At 40.2% G+C, this 26,290-nt stretch overlaps 1 protein-coding gene across 2 annotated transcripts in view; it reads left to right on the top strand.

Annotated features, from left to right (window-relative positions):
• Positions 1-10,614: 10,614 nt before the first annotated feature.
• The window catches only part of LOC127657881 (protein Jumonji-like), a 62,366-nt gene continuing 46,690 nt past the window's right edge, over positions 10,615-26,290 (top strand). The window contains exon 1 of one of the 2 annotated variants that reach the window (XM_052146845.1): positions 10,615-10,835. Coding sequence is in view for 1 of the 2 variants with exons in the window: in XM_052146844.1 (XP_052002804.1) it covers positions 17,999-18,043 (45 nt within the window). In the remaining variant the exon portion in view is untranslated. Of the gene's footprint in view, positions 10,836-17,525; positions 18,044-26,290 lie in introns of those variants that run through there. The other variant, XM_052146844.1, reaches the window with a different exon arrangement.

The raw sequence follows: 26,290 nt of genomic DNA on the forward strand, positions 1-26,290 counted from the left end.
ATTGAAATAGAACAGGAATCTAAAACTGACAAATTTCAAAACAACAGTCTGATATTGAATACAAACAATTCAGTGAATGCTAACATGAGTTTTATAATTAATTTATTATACACGTGTAGATGTTGAAGCAAAGCAATGCGATATTTACACATTTTGATCATGACCCATTCATAAAGTTTCTCCCAGTCTCGCCACTCCACACTAGGTCTGTGCCCCCTCTTGGCCACCCCAGTAAAAATGTCCTGGATACGCCACTGGTCCCCACGTGTGTTGAAACTGATGTGTTGGTAGTATTTCGGTGCTATTGACTTGAAGTTGGCTTTGTTAAAGTCCCCGGTCACAATGAATGTGGCCTCAGGGTGCGTGGTTTCCTGCTTGCTTATACTCTCATACAGTTCCTTGAGTGCCTGGTCTGTGTCGGCTTGTGAAGGGTTGTAAACAGCTGTGATAATGACCGCTGTGAATTCCCTCAGTAGCCAGAATGGTCGACACAGAAGCATGAGAAGTTCCAGATCAGGAGAGCAGAAAGACTTGATAGAATGTACATTCCTCTGACCACACCAGGATTTGTTGATCATAAAACATACCCCACCACCACTGCTTTTACATGAGAGGTCTTTCACTCCCCCATGGGTTAGATGGCTGAGTCTGGAATCTTCCGCGCGACAATCACGTGATACGCAGTGTGAGATAAGAAGCATAATCAGAACCCAAAAAGAATAAATTTCTTGTCAACGAAGATGACATACATTTTAGCCAAATACATTTAAACTCAGTTTTTCACAATTCCTGACATTTTAATCATAGAATATATTCCCTGTCTTAGGTCAGTTAGGATCACTACTTTATTTTAAGAATGTGGAATGTCAGAATAATAGTAGAGAAGGATTTATTTCAGGTTTTATTTCTTTCATCACATACCCAGTGGGCCAGAAGTTTACACACACTTTGTTAGTATTTTGTAGCATTGCCTTTTAATTGTTTAACTTGGGTCAAACATTTTGGGTAGCCTTTCACAAGCTTCTCACAATAATTTGCTGGAATATTGGCCCATTCCTCTAGACAGAACTAGTGTAACTAAGTCAGGTTTGTACGCCTCCTTGATCACAAATGCTTTTTCAGTTCTGCCCACAAATTGCCTATTGGATTGAGGTCAGGGATTTGTGATGGCCACTCCATTACCTTGACTTTGTTGTCCTTAAGCCATTTAGCCACAACATTGGAGGTATGCTTGGGATCATTGTCCATTTGGAAGACCCATTTACGACCAATCTTTAACTTCCTGGGTGATGTCTTGAGATGTTGCTTCAATATATCCACATATTTTTCCTTCCTCATGAAGCCATCTATTTTATGAAGTGCACCAGTCCCTCCTGGAGCAAATCACCCCCACATGATGCTGCCACCCCCATGCTTCGAGGTTGGGATGGTGTTCTTTGGCTTGCAAACCTCACCCTTTTTCCTCCAAATATAACGATGGTCAGTATGGCCAAAAAGTTCAAATTTTGTTTCATCAGACCAGAAGAAATTTCTCCAAAAAGTAAGATCTTTGTCCCCATGTGCACTTGCAAACTGTAGTCTGTCTGTTTTATGGCAGTTTTGGAGCATTGTCATTGGCTGAGCAGCCTTTCAGGTTATGTCGACATAGGACTCGTTTTACTGTGGCTATAGATACTTGTCTACCTGTTTCCTCCAGCATCTTCACAATTGTAACGAACTCTGATTCTCAAGTTCACCCCGCCCCCTCTAGCTCTCACGCTCGCTCCCGATCACCAGAGTATTAGTTTCACCCGCACTCGTTCCAATCACTGGATTATTAGTTTCACCTGCACTGCTCGTTTTTTCCCCTATATATCCGCTGCCCGTTCTCTTCACGCTTGTTGGTTATTGTTTAGTTTACCCCTTCACTTTGCCAGCTCTAGTGTTCCCCTAGCTTGCCCTGTCTTTTCAACTCGCTTGTTTCATCTGTATATATATTCTGATTCCCCGGCTTCGACCTTACGCTCCCCTTGACTACTCTTCTGTGGATTTGCACCTTTGTCATACTCTGATTCCCCGGCTTCGATCTTTCGCTCCCCTTGACTACTCTTCTCTGGATTTGCCCTTTTGTACTTTTGCCTTGCCTGCAAATAAAGCAGTTTTACTTTACATTGTGACTGTCTCTTCTTGTGCGGGTTACATAATAACCAACCACACTGAAGACAGTCACAATGGATCCCACGGAGGATTTCTGCAGCTCTCTAGAGCGGATTTGTATGGCCCTTTCTGCCCAAGGATCTACGGTTGGGAAACACGACCAAGCGCTCACGGCCCAGGGACAGCAGATACAGGAGATACTACACACGGTACGTACTATTTCCGATAAATTTCACCCTGTTCCACCTGTGTCTGTCCCTGTACCCCGTTGATGCTCCCACCGCATTTCCCAGCGCCGCAAGCTTTCAACCCCCCGAGAGGTTTGACGGTTCGTCGGAAGCTTGTCAGGGGTTTTTGATGCAATGTAGCGTATACATGACGTATCACCCCCTTTTACACACTGACAGCGAGAGAGTACATTTTTTAATCTCACTGCTCACTGGTAAAGCACGGCAGTGGGCCACCGCATTATGGACTGCCGATAGACCCCTTCTGACTTCATATGATCAGTTTTGCCACCAGATTGCCGTGGTTTTTAATCACCCGGCAGCTGGAAGGGATGTGGGCAGTCGCCTCGTGTTTTTGAAACAGGCGTCACGCACAGCCGCAGCCTACGCACTTGATTTCCGCACCCTTGCTGCGGGTAGCAGGTGGAGCGACCCCGTTTTGTTGACTGTCTACCGCCTGGGTTTGAACAACCAGCTACAGATGGAATTAGCATGTCGAGGAGAGTCACTGTCGCTGGAGAATTATATTCAGCTCTCCATCACGGTAGATAATCTGCTTCGTGACCGTGCTTTTCGCAGCCCCTCTGTCATCCAAGAGCTTTCAACGGGTCCCAACTCGTCTAAACCCCTTACTCCTGAAGGCTCTTCCAAGTCCGAACCCATGCAACTTGGTCGCGCCCCACTATCTCCGGCCGAACGCACTAGACGTTTGATGCAGGGCCTCTGTCTGTACTGTGGCACACCGGGCCACCGTATTGCCTCATGCCCGGCCTGTCCCCAGCCTTCCCTCTCCAAAAGCCAGGTGAGAACGTCCGTCATTCTCAACATTACCCAGAAACAAGTCTGCCTCCCTCTGGTTTTGAGTTTTGATAATGTCTCCTTTTCTACCCCAGCCCTAGTAGATTCCGGGGCAGCGGGGAACTTTTTAGACGATGGCTTGGCCCAAAAACTGTCAATCCCACTCAGCCCGGTCGTGCCACCTCTCAGGGTTAATTCTCTGGATGGGGCACCCCTCGGATCGGGTTTTATTTCCTTTTGGACCATGCCATTGTCCCTCCGGGTGGGCTTGTTCCACACGGAACTCATCCAGTTTTTTATTGTTCAGTCACCCAGAGACCCAGTGGTTTTGGGTCACCCCTGGTTAGCGCTTCACAACCCCCACATTTCCTGGTGCACAGGGGAGCTGTTGCGCTGGACCGACCACTGTTTGTCTCACTGTATTTCCCTTCCGGTGTTCTCCACCTCCGTAGAGAGCCCCGAAGGGAGCTCTCCGGTCTCCATCCCTCCTGAGTACTCTTCCTACGCTGATGTGTTCGAGAAAACCCAGGTTAGTCTCCCTCCACATCGTAGTGTGGACTGCGCCATCGATCTCCTTCTGGGGTCCCCACTCCCTAAGAGCAGAGTGTACCCCTTAACGCTACCCGAAACTAAAGCCATGGAGGACTATATCGATGAGGCGCTCAGTCTGGGCATTATTCGGCCATCCACCTCCCCTGTAGCATCCGGCTTCTTTTTCGTGGGCAAGAAGGACGGCGGGCTTTGCCCCTGCATTGATTACCGTGCCTTAAATAAGGCAACGGTAAAGTTCGCCTATCCTCTGCCTCTCATCCAGCCGTCCCTCGGGCAGGTCAGTAAGGCCCAGATCTTCACGAAGCTTGACCTCAGGAGCGCGTACAACCTCGTACGCATTCGCAAGGGAGACGAGTGGAAGACTGCGTTCATCACCACCAGGGGGCACTACGAGTACTTGGTGATGCCGTACGGCCTCGCCAACTCCCCCTCAGTGTTCCAGTCGTTTATGAACGACATCTTCCGGGACATGCTAGACCTCTTCCTCGTCATCTACATAGACGACCTTTTAATTTACTCCCCCACGCTCTCTGAACACACCGTTCACGTCTCGAGAGTGTTACAGAGACTGAGAGAACACGTCCTGTTCGTCAAGGCAGAGAAGTGTGCCTTTCACCGTCCCTCCGTCTCCTTTCTGGGCTATGTCCTGTCTGCTGGAACTATGGAGATGGAGACTGACAAGGTCGCCGCAGTCCTGTCCTGGCCAGAACCTAGGATGCTCAAGGAGCTCCAACGGTTGCTGGGTTTCGCCAACTATTACAGGCGCATTATCAGAGACTTTGGAAAAATCGCCGCACCTCTCACGTCCCTGACACGAGGCAACCCGAAGTTTCTCACTTGGAACGCACCCACCCAGCAGGCCTTCCAGGCCCTAAAGGAAGCCTTTACGACCTCCCCAGTTCTCCAACAACCCGATCCCACTCTCCCGTTCCCACAACGTCGGGAATAGAGAGCTGCTGGCCATTAAGCTAGCCCTGGAGGAATGGAGCCATTGGTTGGAGGGCTCTAGGTTCCCTTTCGTCATTTTCACCGACCATAAGAACCTGGAGTACCTTCGCTCAGCCAAGTGGTTGAACCCCCGACAAGCCAGGTGGGCGACCACATGATTAACCACATCTTTAGAAACTTCGGCATTCCCGAGGAGATTACTTGAGATCGGGGTACCCAATTCACGTCTCGCTTCTGGCGGGCCTTCAGTGACAGACTGGGTATCCAACTCAACTTCTCCTCGGGATACCACCCACAGACCAATGGCCAGACCGAGCACCTCAACCAAGAAATTGGCAAGTACCTGAGAGCCTACTGCGCCCAGAACCAAGGCAGCTGGCACACCTACCTCCCCTGGGCCGAATACGCCCAGAACAGCCTGGTCAGCTCTTCGACTCGTCTTACCCCTTTCCAATGCGTCCTAGGCTACCAGCCACCCCTTTTTCCATGGGAGGCTGATCCCGGCGACGTTCCGGCGGTGGATGCCTGGGCCCGGAGGTGTGCCCAGGTCTGGAGAGCCACCCGTGACCAGATACAACGCTCTACCCAGACCCAGAAGTCCAAGGCAGACCGCCGACGCCGACCTGCCCCCATATTCCATCCGGGCCAAAGGGTATGGCTCTCGACCTGAGACATCCGTCTCCGTCTCCCGTCCAAGAAGCTCAGCCCTAAGTATGTTGGCCCTTTTAAAATTGTTAAAAGAGTTAACCCAGTCACCTATAAATTGCTTTTGCCACCCCGCTACAACATTTGTCCTGTGTTTCATGTCTTCCTTCTGAAGCCAGTGTTTTATAGCCCCATGTTCCCGCCCACGGCAGCCCAAACACCCCCTCCACCACTCGATGTCGGAGGTCAACCCGCCTATACGGTCCGGGCCTTGCTAGACTCCCGATGTCGGGGTGGCGAGTTGCAGTATCTGGTAGACTGGGAGGGCTACGGACCTGAGGAACAGTCGTGGGTACGGTCGAGGGATGTCTTGGACCAAGCCCTCAAGCTGGATTACCATTGCCAGCACCCCGATCGTCCCACACCACTTCCCAGAGGTCGCGCTCCTCGCAACCGAGCGCGCCGTCCGGAGCCGTCCGTAGCAGAGGGGGGAGTACTGTAACGAACTCTGATTCTCAAGTTCACCCCGCCCCCTCTAGCTCTCACGCTTGCTCCCGATCACCAGAGTATTAGTTTCACCCGCACTCGTTCCAATCACTGGATTATTAGTTTCACCTGCACTGCTCGTTTTTTCCCCTATATATCCGTTGCCCGTTCTCTTCACGCTTGTTGGTTATTGTTTAGTTTACCCCTTCGCTTTGCCAGCTCTAGTGTTCCTCTAGCTTCCCCTGTCTTTTCAACTCGCTTGTTTCGTCTGTATATATATTCTGATTCCCCGGCTTCGACCTTACGCTCCCCTTGACTACTCTTCTGTGGATTTGCCCCTTTGTCATACTCTGATTCCCCGGCTTCGACCTTTCGCTCCCCTTGACTACTCTTCTCTGGATTTGCCCTTTTGTACTTTTGCCTTGCCTGCAAATAAAGCAGTTTTACTTTACATTGTGACTGTCTCTTCTTGTGCGGGTTACAACAATGTCCTTTGCTGTTTTTCTGGAATTGATTTGCACTTTTCGCACCAAACAACATTGTTCTTTAGGATACAGAATGCGTCTCCTTCCTGAGCAGTATGATGGCTGTGTGGTCCCATGGTGTTTATACCTGCATTTCCTGGAATTTTCCAAGCTGCTTTATAATGTCACAGTTAACTTCGTGTATGTACATTTCTGACCCATTGGAATTGTGATAGTCAATTAAAAGTGAAACAATCTGTCTGTAAACAATTGTTGGAAAAATTACTTGTGTCATGCACAAAGTAGATGTCCAAAACGACTTGCCAAAACTATAGTTTGCTAATATTAAATCGGTTGAGTGGTTAAAAAATTTGTTGAATGACTTCAACCTAAGCGTTGTAAACTTTTGACTTCAACTGTATTCTATCTGCCAGAATCAAAAACTTCAGGATCAAATGTTCCTTTGATTGTATGCAATCGTGTGGGTGCAGTGCATACAATCACACAGATATGGGTTAGGAGCATCAGTTAATGTTCACATCAACCATCAGAATGGGGAAAAAATGTGATCCCAGTGATTTTGACCGTAGCATTATAGTTGGTGCCAGATGGGCTGGTTTGAGTGTTTCTGTAACTGCTGATCTCCAGTCTCTAGTATTTACTCCGAATGGTGCCAAAAAGAAAAAAAATCCAGTGAGCGGCAGTTCTGTGGATGGAAATGCCTTGTTGATGAGAGAGTTCAACAGAGAATGGACAGACTGGTTGGAACTGACAAAGTCTATATTAACTCAGATAACTGCTCTGTACAATTGTATTGAGATGCACAGCATCTCAAAATGCTATTCTGAGATTCGGGTTGGTGCTGATTTGGCAGCACGAGGGGGACCTACACAATATTAGGCAGGTGGTTTTAATGCTGCGGCTGATCGGTTTGTGTAATATACATCATTAATATATATATATATATATATATATATATATATATATATATTATGACTGCAACACTCACCCTCAACAATCTTCCTTAGCAGCTGCCAACATAAAGACCATCCCGATATCCGCTGTGGCATTATCCACCACATGAGGAGTGGTGGAAACTTTGACTCCAAAGCTATTAATCAGAGTAATATCAAGATGGTCTACCCCTACCCCACTACTGCCAACATCTTTGAGGTTAGGCAAGGACTGTAACAGATTTTGGTCAACTTCACACAAATAGTGTCTGGATTTTGTCTGCGAAGTCTTCTTTCTTTACAAATCTTTCATATGGGATTACAGTGAAGTGTTTCTCGATACAAGGTGCAAAACACTGATGATGCCTCCTTTTCCTCCAAGTGCGGTTGCCAAAATGCATGGTTTCTCCATAACCAATGAGAAATGTAAGTTAGAATAGGTAAAAAAAACAAAAAAAAAAAACAATATCGCATTTGTCTATGGGTGCAAAGATGCCTGTATGACTGTAGACTGTAATGTGGATTGACACCTGTGGGAAATAATTATGATTTCCCACACCTGTTCTTCTCTCGATCTCTCTCCCCACCAGAACATATGAGTGGAGTGGAGCGGCAACAATTTCCCCTCCACATTCTTTTATCTCTCTGCTCCAGCTCAACTCAACTCCGGGTTGTCAAGCCAAGTCAAGTTTATTTATAAAGCACACTTAAAAACAACAAATGTTGTAACCAAAGTTCTGTACAATTTTTTACGAACATTAATAACAGAATTTAATAGAACTTATAAAATGTTAAAAAGAACAAATTAATAAAACATTATAAAACCTACACAGAAAACTATTAAAATTCTCAACCAACATTATAGGCTAAAGAGTACAAATGTGTCTTCAATTTAGATTTAAATATCGGCAGTGAGGAGGAAGACCTAACAGTAAATGGGAGTGCATTCCACAACCTGGGGGCCGCAACTACAAACGCCCGATCACCTTTAGTTTTCAACCGGGAACGAGGAACAGAGAGGAGTAACTGATTTGATGATCTAAGAGACATTGGTGCAGAATGTAGATGGAGTAAATCAGCAATGTACTAGGGAAGCGAGAACTGGGGAAATATGCTCTATTGTCCATTTCCCGCTCCTCGCTCACTCCACGCTCCTGGATTAGAGAAACCCCGCTACATGTTCGCTCCATGGCAAAATTAGCACCTAACTGCCTCTCCACTGTAAAGTTATTTCAGTATGCTTTTTTAATATCACAACCTTCCATGCAGAAGGTGCATTAAATGAAAAAAATCCTAAGAAAAGCAACAATGTACTTTATTAGAACACTAACATTAGCCCAAGACTAAATTAAATAAATTGTATAGGTTACTCTGAAACATATCGGCAGCATAATTAATCGGGGTTTGATTAATTAAATAAATTGCTATGCAAATTTACAAAAAAATGTAAAATATAAATTACCAAACGAAACATTAAATTAAATCAAATTAATAAGTGACCAAAAAAAAAAAATTAATAAACATTATTAGGCCTATGTATTATTGCCTAATTATTGAATATTATATTCTATTATTGCACTTCTTCCTTGCCCTATAATTCTGTAAACGAATAATAATAAAAACTATATGTCAAATGCAGAGTTCATTTTTAGAAATACTAGCGTTTTAATGTTGTAAGATTTTAAATCTTCCTCTATTCGCATTTGCTGAGCTTCTTCATCTGCAAATGTATAACACATAAATTAGCCTATACAACACTAAAATAAATGAAGATGGTAATCGATTAAAGTCAAACTACGCAATATAACATGTTGATTAGTTCAGTTCGTGATTTATGTCATTAAAAGTTAATTTTTAATGCAGAACATAATAGCCTACAGTTAAGATTGAGATGCATTAGATTATAATGTTGATGTGATTATTCAAAATATTTAATAGGGGATATTATATATATATAAACCTTTAGATTTTCTCTCCACATGTGAACGGATTATCATCATGTTTTTTGGACAGGTCTTTTATGATTTCACCACAAACCTTTCATCGTGGCAATCACCTCCCCACTCATGTTCTACTTCGCCATCCCGTCATTAATTTTCACTTTATGCGAGTTGATGTAAAGAGACCAGACACAAGTATGTAGTTAAGTCAAGGAGCGTGAAAATAGAAAGCGAAAGTAACCTTCGCGCTTGGAGGTCGAACATTACCAAGTGCTGCTAGATTTTAAATGAGTCTTTTTTTATTATCTAATTATTTCTGGTTATATCAGAAAATTCATCTTTCATCCATGCCAATTGTGTTTAACACTGCTTAACACGTGGTGAATTATTGCATTAAGGTCCGTTAACAGGTTTTTTTTTATCCGTGATGGAGCATTAGTGGAGCGCTCTGGAGCGAGAGAAAACAATGACGCTCCGATTAAAAAAAAAAACGCTCCTCGCTCCAGGCAAAATCATGCTGCTCCACTCCTTGCTCTGCTCCCCACAGACGTCGCTCGGCCACGCACACACAATATGGCACGCGTAGCCTTTCAGTAAAAATAATCTTGTCATGTGCAGAATTGTATTTTAGACTCGTTTGAGATGAGCAAGTTCTGTGCAGAACCAATCACCAGTAATCACCAGGAGGGAGGTGCATGCCGGTTAGAAATCTGTCAGACTTGTTGCGAAGTCATGACGACTTATGTCTAAAATAGGCTTGTTGGAGATGACAAAATCTCCTCAGCACCGATCAATGGTGATCACCGCGAGGTGCATTATGGTTAGAAATGTGTCGGAGCGTGGTCCGACTTGCTCTGATGTCATGCTGACATATGCCAATATATATATATATATATATATATATATATATCTGTGTCAGGTTGTGCAGTCGAGCGCAGTTACGCTTCCCCAACTGCGCTGAGTCAAGGCACGATGTGAAACGACTTGCTGACGACACCGCACAATGCTGATTGGCTTAAACAACCTTGATGCTTTGTTCTTTTTCTCTATATAAATGTTTGATCTTTTTAACTCTCATGTCATGTTTTATGTGTATACATTATTTGCGAATATTCCATCATCGACAGTGCGATCTGTGAATGGGATAGCCTATATGCCTATGTTATCATATTTCTGAAATAGCCTAAAACACATGTCTTTATTCATTAGAAAATAGATGAAAATACACGTAGGCCTATATAGTAGAAAAACAACATTTACATTGAGTGTCTTTTGCATCATATTTATTTTAATTTTAAAGAAACAGAATTTAAATCATAGCCTATTCACTTTATCAACAACAGCGCACAACAGCAGGTGGCGGTAATGCACTAAATTGCGATCCGCCAATAAAACATAAGAAAAATCAACAGCGTAAGAACGTGAATCCCGCGACATATGTCTTTGATCTCGAAGGTGTCTGATCCATTACGAGAAGTGAGAACTGTCCGACTTGACAGCGTTTATTTCAGCCCTCCACTAACTGCAGTCGAAGGCGAGGCGTTTGTGTGCTGTACAGCGCGAGCACAGGCACTGGAGTGACCGCTCTAGGAATCTGCGTCTCACAGGTGCAGCGCGTTTTTTGATGGACTAGGCCTACAGAGAACAGCGTCTGATTTACAAAACGCCCCCGAACACAAAGATAAGGTGCAGTTTACCCTGGTTGTGAACAAAGCTGATGGTTTAAATTCATTAGCGACAGAATTCGTGCAACAGAGGGCTTTAAATTGGTTATGTCATGCATGCATTTAATGATAAAGCCAAAGTGCTTTAAAATCCTACATATGTGCACGGTAAACCTTTTGTAATATTTGGTTAACCGTGAGTGTTCACGAACAGTTATTCTGTTATTTGTCGGGAGTCGAGAATGTTTATTGCCATGGATAGCCTACGCCAAACACAATCTCAGATTAGCAGGGAATAAAGTGCACAGTGGGCTATGAGCCTTGAATAGCACAATACATATATCTTCAAATGATAAAATCACAAATCTGAATGAAAAGAATCTCTGTCACTGCCTGCAACACAACAGGACTATTCTTAATAAAAGGAGAATGCGCAATTCTGCCCGGGCTTCACTTTCCATGAGGCCGCGAACGCTACGGTTTATAGGACTTTTTCAGAATGCTTTTAAATGAAGCATTGAACTCGTGTGATTATTGTTTACACACCAGAGTAAAAGGGAGAAAAATGGGCTCACATATTATTAAGCACTGAAACTTTGAAATGGTGAAAACCAATCTGGATATATCACGTGTAATCAAATTAACTCCTCTTTGCAACCTGAACTTCAACATAATGTCGATTTGTGACACCAGCACTGAAAAAGCTTTATGCAGCGCAACAAATGGTGAAACAGCAAACACTCATAACCGACCCTTTAATCCTGCTTTACCCAGTGTGATGTCTGAATCTAGCGCTTGATGTTTTAAAGCTTCATTCTCTTCTATCTCTACACGAGCAGGTACCCATAATAAGTATGTGACCGTGCATAGTCTGTACATTTCTTGATATGCTTTGTAGAATTTCACAGACTATATCATGATGGCTGCCCAATTGCCAGACTTACCAATGCTGAATATGAAAATGTGGGATGGATATTGCTGATGCTGTATGATCAGAAATAGGGTCCTTTGAACCATCAGTATATTTCTGTAATACTAACAAATATTTCTGGTTTATAAATTGTCTAACCACAACCTCATTTTAAATCTCACATGGTATTTTATTGATTATTTCCTGTAGCTGCAGATATACATTTGGCATTGTAAACAACAATGGGTGTATTGCAGACCAAACAATAGTGGGGCTAATCTCCATACTTGTCAGACCCATTTCCTGAGCCTTTCTACCTGCAGTCCAACCAACACTTGTGACTTTGTTGTTTCCATGTTCCCAGCAATCCTCTAATATATTTTTTTTCACAGTATGATTATCTGTACAACCTCTAATTGAAACCCAATAGGCCATAGTCAATTTATGTCTTCAGAAGTCCAGCGACATTTCTCCCATCTCCACTTGAATTGGCGGGACTGGAGATGTTCTAAAACCACCACAACATATTCTCATTGCCTGTGCTTGTATTATTTATACTCCCATAATCTGAGGATGGCCTTATCACTGGTCTTGCTCCTCAATCCAAACCTGCCAGACATCTTAATATATTTATACCTTTTTTTTTTTTTTACATTTGGTTGTTAACTTTTGAATATGTACTACAAATGACAACCCTGTATCCAACCACACCCCATATTATTACCTGGACTTGTTCCAGTGTTTGACTATACATCATTATTCTCACTGATGGCACTTTGGGCCTTTTTGTAAAGCATATGTTTTTTGTACTAATAGACAATTTTATGAAATGCCTCTTGCATTATTCTGATGATGTGTTTGATGTTATGACCATGTTTCCATATAGCTCCGTCATCTGCATACAGTGATTTGCCAATTTCTGTGTTTACTTGTCCAAAAATATAATTATCATTGTTTAAAAAAATATAGGACAGCAGAAACTACCCTGCAGAGTACCGTTATTTATTATATGTTTTGGAGTATGAGGATCCCACTCTTTCTATTATAAAAGAAGTCCATGATCCAGTTATACATACCCTTTATGTCCATAGAACAGTTTAATTAGGAGTGCCTCTTTCCACAACATATCATACTCCATTTCTATATCAAAAATCACTCCAGTCACTAACCTCTTTATATACTTGTGCTTTTCTAATAGCTGACTCCAATCCAGACACAAAATAACATCCATTGTGTTTCGACCTCATTTAAATCCACTTTGATATGGAGAGATTTTTTACTTTCCAAAACATAATTTAGCCTATACGTTACCATCCATTCCATCAGCTTCCTTATATTAGATGTCAGTACAATTGTCCTATGGCTACTGGGATTTGATTGATCCTTTCCTGGCTTTTCAAGCGGTATTATTACTCCATGCTTCCACGATGCAGGAATTTTCCCTGCTTCCCATACTTTATTAAAAGGTTTTAACACTATGCTGAGTGAAAGGTCTGACAGATGCTTAATCATTACATAACACATCATCCAATTCTGGGGATGATTGCTTTATGGCCCCAAGGGTTCGCTTCATTTCAGACATTGTGAATATCACATCTGTTGTATCTCCAGAGGGATTTCGCTTTTCCAGAATGTCTGGATTGTCTTTAATATCCTGTCCTCTACTTGCCTTACTTTCCTCTGAAATATTATTATTATTACAATGAATGTTGGTATTTTGTCTCCCAGACAAATCTAGTATCATTTCATCTATTAAGATCAAAGGTGGCATTCTGAAAATCACTGACGTGGAAGTAAAGATTATCCAAAAACTCAGGCACTGTCTGTCGGTAACGTGCAACTTTAAACTGTTTCCAAATCAACGGTTAGTTGTTGTTTTCTCATGTCTACTACTACTACATCCGAGGCCATAAGAGTTGATAGTCTTTCAAATAACCAGAAGGGGGTGTTAAAAGCCCACGATTGACAAATCATAACTTGTCACATTTTTCACAAGAATAAGTACATATATCGGTTGAATTGACATCTGCTTCGTGTTTGTATTTCTACACTATGGTAAACTTTTCAAATTTGTTTTAAATAAATTGTATAAGGTACTTAAATCACGAATGTTTTCCAAATGATGGCCAAGGTCTATCATGTGCTTTCCTTTGAGAATATCATACCAGCATCTTTTGGTTAATAGTTCATGATTGTATATCTACTTAAAGGTTTATAGGCTACTATTTAGCTACTAAAATCTTGGTCTCAATGACAGCTGTGACTTGTATCTTTTCTATCACCATATTAACAATGTTACAGGGCATCTAAAGGAATATTAGGGGTTCAATAAAATTTTCAAATTTAAACATTTCTCAGCATTTATTTACCCTCACTCTCAAGAGAATGTCTCAGCTCTATGGATTTAATCACTGGAGTCGTATGATTTACTTCTATGCTGCCTTTATGTGCTTTTTGGACCTTCTGAGTTCTGGCCACCATTCTCTTGCATTGAATGGACCTACAGATTTGAAATATTCTTCTAAAAATCTTAATTTGTTTTTCAGCAGATGAAAGAAAGTCACATCTGGGATGGCATGAGGATGAGTAAATTATGAGATAATTAAACATTTTGGGTGAACTATTTCTTTAAGCTCAATCAACAGCATTTATGGGATGAGGTTGATTACCACAAAAAATAATTTAGACTTTAAAAAAAAGCAAAAATCTGGGTTACATTGAGGCCCTTTCAAGTGTGTGTGGCCAATCTGAAAATTTAAAAATACTCACCGTTTCAAAAGTATAGCCACAATCTTGGCGGCTGGATCAGTGAGTATTGATGCTGGCTTTTACCCCTGGAGTCGGGAGTTCGAGTCCAGGGTGTGCTGAATGACTCCAGCCAGGTCTTCTAAGCAACCAAATTGGCCCAGTTGCTTGGGAGGGTAGATTCACATGGGGTAACCTCCTCGTGGTCGCTATAATATGGTTCTCGCTTTCGGTTGGGCATGTGGTGAGTTGTGTGTGGATGCCGCGGAGAATAGCCTGAAGCATCCACATGCACTACGTCTCCTTTGTAAAGTTCTCAACAAGGCACGTGATAAGATGCGTGGATTGACGGTCTCAGATGAGGAGGCAACTGAGAGTCGTCCTATGCCACCCAGATTGAGGACGACTTGGACCTAGAGTGCATTGGGAATTCCAATCTGGGGAGAAAAAAAAGAGGGATGAGTAATTACTTTTTGTGGAAATCATCACAAATGCCACTAATGCTATAGATTGAGTTTTACTTATATTAAACCTGCAATTTTATTATTACACATTACTTAAAATGTTTATTAACAAACCTTGAATATATTTAGTCAAAAACAGCCTCATTCACAAAGTCTCAGTAGATTCACAATGCTATGATACTATAATACTATCGCAAGCAATGATTTTGTTCTTAAGAACCAAGCATATAAAGGGTTATTTTGTTAAAATATGACAATTAAATACAAATTATTAAGAAAAATTGCATTTAATGAAAGAAACTGTGTGTTGTAGGCTTTGTAAGGGCCATAGCATTAATTCCAGCACAGTATTTATTAGCAATAGTAGTGCTCCAGCTTTCCTGCAGACTCCATCTGTTTTACAGACCATGTGTAGAGGTTTAGAAATCAACAACCAAATAATTTAATATGTTATGCATTTTCCAAATTCCTGACAAGCAAGCATATTATATTATTATCAAATGTAATTTAACTTAACATTTGACAGGACACTAGAGGAATTTCTTATCTATCCTGTATAGGCAATTGTGGCATAATTTTGTTCACTGGGTGTCCTGGATTGGCTGATCCAAGCTGAATACACCAAATCCATCTGCTACAGTTGACAATGTGCAAGAATAAAGGTCCATAATGCATAATATGCTGTGTGGAGTGGATGCAGTAAAAGTATGGTGTCTAAAGCAGATCCATCTCTACCAACTTAAATCGTGTCCTATATTTGTATAAAACTACTTTCTTGAGGGTTTGATTTGGTTGGCAAGACACTAAAATCTTTGGTTCTGCTAAGCACTTCCCTTCAATGTTTTAGTCTTCACAACTGACTTTGGCCCCAGGGACAATCATGTTTTAAAGTGATAAATTGATTCCCCTCCAGCAGTGTGCCCCATTATTAGTGAATTACAGCATTCATAGTCTACTTAAAACCCTATTTTTCTAAACTAACCAGAAGAAAATACAGGACAAGCTCTTGCAGACTTTACACGTTCATGTGATTTAACAAAACAAAGGGTGCAACAACCGACTCGGTCCTCCTTTACAAACTCAAATAAACAAAAGGTCATAAATAGAAAACACACAGCCATCTATGTTCATTAATGTACATTTTGTCTCATTATTTATGACTAATGTATCAACACTATCAACAGTAATTGGTAGTGAATTGTAGTATAATACTGTGAAATCTTAAAATGCATATCTTATCTGAAAAAAGGAAGTTTGATTTTCATGACTTGTTTGTACTTTAAGGGCATTGTGAATTAATATTTTAGATCCCAAAAGTTTTTTCAGTTTAGTTTTTCTGTCCTTGGCATTTGCATCTCTGACCAAAAGTCTCTGCTATAATGAAATGGGTACTTGTGCTGTGATATACATCTAGAGATATTTTTAACCCTGTTCCAATTAAAGAGACCTATCTGCCTTCAGGCTCTGACTGAATGATAGAATTTCTCATGCACTTTCCTGGTAGAAGACAAAGAACAGACTACCAGTTCTTCGGCAGGACAATCGTAGAAATATACCATCTGTATTACCTTTTCAGAGCTCTCCTGCCAAAAAAAAAATAAAGAGGATAAATCTATAACTAAAGAAACATGGTTTTGCGCATAGATGCTTTGAAAGCTCAATTTTCACCCTTATGTATCAAGAACAGTTTATACAGTATCCCCAGTGTTGTGGAGAAGTACATTGTGAGACACATCTAACAGAATTGCAAAGTAGTAGCGACACAAATCTTTACTTTTTTTTAGTTTTTTTTTTTTTTTTTTACAAAAGTTTTCCCTGTTGTCTTATTCAAATTAAATACACACACATATTTCACAAATTAATAGAGAAAGTACCCCATCAGTCTCAACACTCATTGCTAATCAGGGGTTTTATTTTTAGAAATCCTTGGATTATCCCAGAGAGGGGTTGCTATAATCCTTATGGACTCCTTGAATTCACCATCATTGGCAGAGTATATGCATTCTGTGGTGTGCGTTTCCAAAATTGTTGATTGTATTTTTGAAGATGTTTATTCAATTCGAAAGTGCGACTGTCATAAAGTGGGAGTTGCATGTCAATTATAAGGGATTTATGTTGTTTATATGTTCATTTATGAATAATTTTTTAATTTAAGCTATTGGCATTGCATTTTGACCAGATGCAGGTCATTTAAACACATTAATATATTTGGTTCCTTTTTAAAAAACATTTTTTAATATAATTAACTGTTCATAAACATGACTACAATCCCATTGACATTTAATGGTAAAAACAAAAACTTGTCATTTATATATACCTACATGGTAGAAATATTTTAATGCAGACATTCAACTTTTGGATCTTCTTACAGTGAGTACAATAATCTGTTGACAGTAGATACGCATTGTATTTCGTCACAGGTTTAATTCAGTGGACAAAAAACAAAACTGGTAAAGTTTTATATATTAGCCTATTTGCACCAGCCTTTTCAAATGTGCCGCTAAACGTGCCCGGTGAGTGATAGGACGGAGCCTCAAGAAAGACGACACAAGGTCTCATTAACATCGGTGCCATTGAGTTCACACAATATGAGGGAGCACAGCGGCAGCCAAAACGCAACTCCAGATTTTTCAGTTTGGCGTGTTTGCCTCTTGTGCTCTAGCATAAATGTAACATTTAACGAAACAGTATATCCTACGAGAGTAGAAGCTCAAATGTGGCTTTTATTTTGACTGCAAGAATGTGGTGCGGAGAGCCGAGATAGCGTTCAAATGGAAGACTGGCTACACCAGCTCTTTCAGTGGATATGTTGCCGTGGTGGTTTTTTTGCATCGATCCTTTTTTAATCGTCACGGATGTTTAGATTTGGATCCTTTATACCTCGTTCGTGTCCTGAGCTGTGAAAGAAGAGAGGCAGCACCAACCGAGATAAAACATTCCCTGCCTACTTCGACATATTCCTTCCAGGGATTTAAATAATCACATGCTACAACAACAACAACGGAAATATTTTTTTAATCAGACTTGATGTGGCCGTCTGACCTTTAATGAATTCTTGAGAGCAAAATGAGTAGGGAAAGGCCGAAGAGAAATATCATACAAAAGAAATTTGTAAGTGGAGATTTGGCATTTAATCATCTTGATTACTCGTCGCGTGACCATGAGATTCAGCGCAAGCTGCATCAATAGAACACTTTTATTTACACTAACCACATATTTATTGCCCCCGTGTTAGGCTGTCATCTGTTATGGTGACGGAATTGGGTCAAATGTTTATAAACGACCAGCTAGGAAACTAGCTAACGACTTTGAATTTGGGTTTAAGGACAGACTGGACGGTGGGAATCTTGCTGTTGACCCACATATTGCATTCGGCTTTCGAAGTGTTCCTTGTTACATTTCGTATTTCCGTTGTCTGTGACATGTTGCTATGTTGATTTCGACTGTCAGTGTTGTTATATAGTTACAGTAGTCGATGTGCCGTGAGACGACGGGAAACACCGTGTTGAAGGGGTCGGTTACAGCGTGGTCAGTTTGTGGACGTGTGTTTTTGCGGTCAAGAAATTCTCTCTGTGCGTCGGCTTTTCAGTGTCACACAAATTTAGCTATTCAAATCGTGTTGATGTTTGTACTGCAGTAGGGGCAGCATATCTCTGGCCTCTGGTTAAATGGTGCTGGCAATATTGACATCTTTATTGCAAACAGAATATGCTAATTATTAGTACCCTACTGACCCTCTATTCGGGTCTCTTCTTATCAGGTGCTTCTATTTTAGTTCAAACACTCCAACCCGGCCGTCATCAAATCCAATAATCAAAATACAATTGATAACTCTTTGCTGAGCTCTTTATTTACTGAATTAGGTGAAGCAGCATCCAGTTTTTAATATAACATTGTAATAGTGTGAGATTTGTTTGTTTTGTTGATTACTTTTGGTTGACCCATATTTGATGTCAGATTCATTCCATCCTGATCAGTGACATTCAAACCTCTAAAATGTAAAGATTATTTTAAATTTTGTTATTTAAAAAAGTTATTTAAACTTCTTGCAACCTATTTATTTGTTTAATTTTTACTTTACTTTTTAAGAATAGATGAGAAATATCTGAACCTGTTAAGGCATGCTACTGCTGCTTATATTTATTCAACATAATTTTGACTGGGTAAGATTATGATAATCTTGGGCATATTAGAATATGCCAACAGTGGCTGTGTGCTTTGAAAAATTTAGATCAGGGTCAGAAATTAATTGGGGGGGTGTTATAGTGACAAAAATGCCCCCATAATTTACATTTTGTCGCAAAAACACCCTCAGAATGAAAAAAGTGTGTGCAGCTAGAGGTACAAGGTCAGGTTTTCAGATAAATGTGGCTGGGAATGGAGCGTTTGACTATAAAGATTAATTTATAAAGCTCTCTACTCTAGCTTTAGATGGAAGTCACTGTAATTCATTGCAGCATGGATCAAATACAGCTGCTGTTGCTAATATTTTGAACTTGTGAAGGAGCCTGTCACTGTCTGTTGCAGGAGCCTGAAGCACACTCAAGCAAGCCTAGTTCCTAAAGGGACAGTTCACCCATAAATGAAAACCATGTCATTATTTACTCGCCCTCATGTTGCTCCAAACCCATATTACTTTTTTCTTCTACGTAGCACAAAGGATGTCAGGTAGTCTGTCACTTTGATTGCATCTTTTTCTCATGTGATGAAAGTGAATGGTGACTTAGACTAAACATTCTGCCAAACATCTCATTTTGTGTTTCACGGAAGAAAGCCTACAGGATTGGAACAACATGAGGGCGAGTAAAGAATGACATGGTTTTCTTTAATGGGTGAACTGTCCCTTTAAGCAGTCGATATCATTTACAAGCACAAAAACTTTTAGTTTTTTATACTTTATAGTTCAAGAAATCAAACATGGTGCATTATAAATGCAATTTTATGTCTAAGCTAAAAAATCTCTAGTGTTTTTGAAAAGCAATCCCATGAATATAAATAGCACATTTTGACGAACTGCATATTGAGACTCAGAATGTTTTATGTTATTTCTTCTCACTTGCCAAACAGGATGTGGTTGGTTATTAAATCAACACAGGAATCAAGAGACTTGAGATTAGGACTGTATTAATCAGCCGCAGAGTTGATATACCATGGATTGAAAACTGGCCTGTATTTACACAGTAGTTGCTTTGTTACAGTTCCCACAAAGCAATCTAAACTGATCTCATTCTTTCTTTTTTAAAGTATTATGTAATGTTATTCTGGATTAGGTGAGGTCACAGCATACATCTGTGGATTATTGTAATTTCTTGAACATGAATTGCAAATTGATAAATAGATCACATAACTATTAAATGCTCTCGTTGTCTCTATGGTGCTATATGAAAACAAATCTATTTAATGTGACAACAGAGCAAACATTTTCCTATATTGCTCTATATTTACAGTGAACACAGATCTCACATGCCAGAGATGGCCATCTAAACTGTAAGCTCTTATGTCTCACACATTTTCTTTGGCCTCAGTAGTCAAAGATATTTGATATATGTTTAGCTCTCTCAGACTCATCCTTGCCATCAATTTGCTTCGCACAGTAATGGAGAGCTAAAGCCTATGCTACACTGACCCACTTTTGGTTAGTGCTACATTTACAAACACTGGCAAGTCAAAATAATGTAAGCATAGACTTTATATAATTTTTAGTTCAATCTAGAAAAACGGTGTGTTATAGCACATCTTGAATAACTGGTTTAGTGGGGTAGCCTCACAGTTCAAAAGTTTGGCTGTTAACTAAAAAGCTGCACCACCAGAGTGGTGGTGGCGTAGTGTCTAAAGCACAGGGCTGTTAATCAGAAGGTCACAGGTTCTAACCCCACGGCCACCACCATTGTGTCCTTGAGCAAGGCACTTAACTCCAGGTTGCTCCTGGGGGATTGTCCCTGTAATAAGTGCACTGTAAGTCGCTTTGGATAAAAGCGTCTGCCAAAAAAATGCATAAAAATGTATTTTCTAATCTATTTATATTACATATATTTTCATTACTCTTTTGAGCAAAGCCCTTTGATCCACTCCATAAGACTGCAAGAGAAGTGTCCCAGCAATTCTTGTGACACTTGTCACAATAACTAATAAATTATAGTCTGTTTTGTAGAGCAATTTAGGGCATACGTGAAAAGTTTTTAGACAGAGTGGCTGTTCAATCCATCACAGTCTGTTTTCACTTCTTTCATTGGCTTTATACTCTATATCTCAGATCAGATCCAGAGATTTGATCTACTTTCATATGATGTATGCAGTGTTAGGTAAGTTACTTTATTGAAAGTTATTGATTTCTAACTACTAATTACATTTTCTACAGTGTAATTAGATTACTGTACTATTTATTCTTCTGAAAAGTAATTGCATTACTTATTACTAATTACCCTTATCAACCTCGACCAGATGAAAAATACAAGGATAGACATGAAGCTGTTCTTTTAATTCTTTCAAATAAATCATATAAAATCAAATAAATTATTTAACAAACTGGCCAAATAGTTGAATGGGGTAGCGTTAAATTAGGAGTAATCCCTTATTTTTTCAATGAAAATGTCATTTAATTACTTAGTAATGCATTACACTCAACACTGTATGTATGATGACTAATTTGGTTTGAAATTATAGGGCCTAGGGGAAACTAGGTCACACTTTATACTCCAGTGTTCATGTTACATGTGAATTTACACATCGCAAGTAATGAGTTACCCTAATGAACTACATGTGTCTGCTATGTAATTAATTTGTAGAGCTGAGTGCTATTACTATATATTAATTAATTAGTAACATGCATCATGTGAAACAATGACACTAAAATAAAGTGCCACCAAATACTCATAATGGTAATTTAACATGGTAACAGCAGACTTTCGCAAATGGTGTCATGTGCTATTGATTCACAGTCTAATTTCTTTCATATATACAGGTGATTTTTTCCTGAACTTTATCTCATGACACTTTGAAAATTATATATATATATATATATATATTATACTGTATACTTATAGCCTATATTTGTACTCTAATTATGATAATACATGACCACGATAGTTTTCTACAACATATAAATAAGTCATTTTCAGCTGTGATAAATTGATAAATTAGTCAGGAACTGATCAATAAAATTTCTGTACAACCTCACTTTTATTGCACTTTATCTATGTCATGAAATTTTGTGGCTGTGTTATAGCTCCCCAATAAAACAAAGGATGACATAAAAACTGCAGGAAACTTGTAATAGCTGCTTTATGCCTCCATTTTTGACATGTCCAGCTGTGCTGTAATTGATGCAGTGATCCCAAACTCCACAGAGACATACGGTCTTAGAAACGGCTTGCTGAACTGGGTGCAGTTTTTACTGCATTGTTATTATCAGGAGGTCGTTATTATCAGGAGATATCTATGGGATGGGTTCAAGTGATTTAAAGGCTCTTTAATTTGTTTTCTAAACAGATCATTCTGTTAATTGTCCCATATGAAGTATTTAAAGAATGCAGCACAATTCAAATAATTTTTTGGTTGCAGTATTGGGTTCAAATGGGTTTCTGTTTGTTTACTGCTGCCAGCCTTTCTTACAGAATGTTAATACACTGCTGTACAGCATTCTTAACATATAAGCGATATATTTACTCTTCATTTCATATCCCCAAATGAATGAAAAATTAGTGCAACGTGACTCCATTTGCAGCTGTTGTCTCTCATGCTTGTAGCAATTTTTTTTTATACCACTCTCAACCATTGCATTGGATCACCATGTCTGCTTTGAAGTATCACCAGTGCTGAGTTTGTTTGAAAAGTACCCAGTACAAGGCATGCTGTTTAAGCCTGCTGATATGTATGGAGAGAGAAGGAGGTGCATATGATCAAGCGGCCAGGTTTGCTCTGGCATTCTACTGTTGTCATGACGAGAGAGGGGATTTTCATAGGGTGGGTCTGTGCTTTCTTGGCTCTGTCTGCAGCAATCTGTCTTCACAGCAAGGTGAACGTGTAGAGGGTGCTGTCACTGGAAACAAAGTGTCCTTGATAAGCAAACCTATAGGATATAGTGTTGCAAACTTGATTGTGGGGACTCCCTTGAGTGCAGTCAGAGATAATGAAGAACAGAGCCCGAAGATTGCATTGCACAGAGCTGAACACTAGATTTAGACATTTATAAACCAAAAACGACTAAACATTTTTTATGCAGTGCAAGTGTGAAAGATCAGCAAGTAGAAGAGGATTCTGTGGCTCTGCAGTTTTGCGTACAGCTCAGGAAAATTAATCCCCAGTGTTTTTCAGAATTTATCTTAGGGATTGTGCATGCTGTAACAAAGAGATGAGAGATTGTCAGAGAGAACAAAACATTTTTCTGTTGGTTCTCATCTGAATACAGCATACACAATTCTGCTAAAATGCTAATTTTTGCAATAAGTAATTCAATGGTAAAATCAAGGTTAAATATCTCAAAGGTTCCTGATCAATTCTAATTTGTTGAGTTGAGTTACAGGCAGTTAATGATAAACTTACCTGAGATGGCACATTCTGTATTAAAGCTGAAGTGTGTAATGGCTGTGCTTCTAGAACCACCAAATGGAATTGAAATAAACAAAAATAAACATTGTCGAATATGCCCCCCATCTGCTGTTGGTCAAACAACCAGATAGTTCGGCCCCAAACTCACACTACAGGTTGAGTTAATGTTGTCTTGTTGAACTGGATGGGTCACTCAAAATAAACAGAGGAATTTTATAGCGCAACAGTGACAAGAGAGAAAATTACCCCATGAATGGCATACTTACAGTTGTCTCTGCAGAAAACACTGGGATAGGAGAAGAAAAAGTTACACACTTTAGCTTTAATGTGTAAAGTTGGTACATTTCTCACAAACAGTCTACAGTTAGGCTAATGTACTATATGACTAGGTGTAAGAATTGTTTATTCTGATAATTATAATATATTGTACACTTTTTTGAGCAGTGCTGTATTTTATTAGTGTTTGTGTTTTACAGTGATTTTACCACAGGTAAGGGGTGTTCTTAGGGAATACACAAAGCATAATGTAAAATCAAGACTGATCCCACTGTGAATTCAATGAGAGTATGTAAAAAATGTAATCAGTTGAAATCAGTCCATGCATACCAAAATTGGAACCAATGCCCCCAGTGGCCAAAACTGGAAGTGTTGTTGAATGAATGGGCACGTCTTAGCTCCAGTTTCCAGGTGAAATTAGGGTTGGAAGATATGGCAAAAACATTTAATCGATTATTATTCGATATATATATTTTTTTTCGACTTGTAAGTGTACTCCAACATGTTTCAAATTGTATGTTGCAACCTGTTTAGAGAAATCCAAGTTCTTGTCATTATAGGAAACATAGTTGTGCAGGAAAAATTTACAAATGCACCACAGGGGGAAGTTGTCAACAGAGTGTAAATGTAAAATAAATTAAAATATTTCAGTCTCCATGTTGTTAATCTGTCACATTCATTTGGAGTGCAACACACGTGCAGATGATCAAATCAGGAGAGGAATGAAGACAAGTGCTGTAAATTATTTTTCTCTTTCTCTTTCAGCCTTTGGTGGATTTACAATGTATCCAACTATAGCATTTGCAATATTTTGCAGTATAATATCTCGATTTATCGATTAAAATGCAAATTCTAATTAATCAGAAATAACTCCCAGCCCTAGGTCCACAGAGTGGCGCCAAAAGCGAGTTGTAATGTGAGAATGTTCTCAATCTCGTGCTATATATTTGTAATAAAAAAAGAAAAATGGATGGTGCTAAAAGCTATAGTTTGTTGTAAATTATGTAATATAGTCAACAGGAATGCATATTTTATTAACCATACGCGCTAACCCCAACCCTAAACCTAAGCGGCAGTGGAGTAAAAATGTTATCTTACAGGGAAATCACCACCTCTGAATCAGTTGTGCTCACCATTGATTATATGAACGTGATTGCTTCCACGGGACCAGAACCTCTGTCTCTAATGTTGCTGCGCATCAGCAGTGCCACAGGAAAAGGTAAACACATTTGAATTGATGTAAAAATGTTTGATGTGGGGTGGCGCATGTCAGGAACTTGGCAGAATGGGGTCGATGTCAGGGTTCTTGAACATTCGGTAGCAACATGTTGATTATGTTGTCAAGCCATTGTACAAATGACTCTGACAGTTGTTCTAACACCAGATTCACTAATCTGTGAGGAGGGCTGATTTTGCCCTTGTAAATTCATCATCAGTACGTATGTCTTTTCAGACCTGGAGAGATTTCAGGTTGTCACTGGAGCTAGTGATTTTTCCCCTTTGTGGATGCATTGGATGTGTGACATTGAGGCATGTGGAATGGCTTATTTGAGAAGCTTATGTGAGTTACATTTCCACAGCCTGTCACATCATTTACAATCATCTGCCAGTGTGTACTGTGCTGATAGGCCAGCCGATGTAGGCTTTATGTCACACTGTTGGGCCTTTGTAAATAATAGATCTATTTTTCCTTTCATGCCAGCTTGCTTCTGTTAACATTAGTAGTAATGATCTCTGTTTTGTGTTGTGTGTGTGTGAGTCGCCAGTGACTGGTTTGAGACAGATGGGTAGCAAGGTCAGATTTGATGTGTTGGCAGGCTGGCCAACAGCCCTGCTGCTCTTGCTGCCCTGTTTAAATTTGATCTGTGTGGACCAGGGCTCATAGACCCAACTAATGCTGGCAAGCTCTGTCTAAATCACTGACTTTGCAAAAGTTGTGTTTGTGATTAAAGCTTTTAATTGAAACATTTCTGTAAAGGATTCACTGACTGCAGTCTGCTTTTGGATTCAAGCTTTTGCGGTTCATGCAGGACCAATTTGCTCATTAAAGCCATCATGTTTGATAAAGGCTATTTGACAAGATATCTGTATGCAAATCAAACCCACAGACAATAATTACATCTGTGCAACAGGCCTCAGCCTACAGTTTATTATTCTGCCATTATGCCTTTGACTTTGTCCTCAGTTGTATGGTTGCTTTTTTTGTTATTTTGATGCCTTTCTTGATCTTTGATTATAGAATCCAAATGTGATGTCATAGTGAACGTGGTTGTGGCAGAATTTTCATTTTTGGGCGAAATATCCCATGTAATGCTGAGCCAAAGTCCTCTAATTCTATGGTTATATGTTTGTGGAGCGGAGGGGGGCGGGGCCAGGCTAGAATGTCGCACGCCCGGTCCCCAATATGCCTGATGGGGCGCACGAGTGATAAAGGCGGCCGGTGACGTTTTGAGTTTAATTAAATATTATTTATATTGACAAGCCGGTTCTCGCCTCCTCCTTGCCCATCTTAACCGTGTTACATTGGGGACATTC

The sequence above is a fragment of the Xyrauchen texanus genome, chromosome 17 (assembly GCF_025860055.1).
Source record: "Xyrauchen texanus isolate HMW12.3.18 chromosome 17, RBS_HiC_50CHRs, whole genome shotgun sequence".
NCBI lineage: Eukaryota > Metazoa > Chordata > Actinopteri > Cypriniformes > Catostomidae > Xyrauchen > Xyrauchen texanus.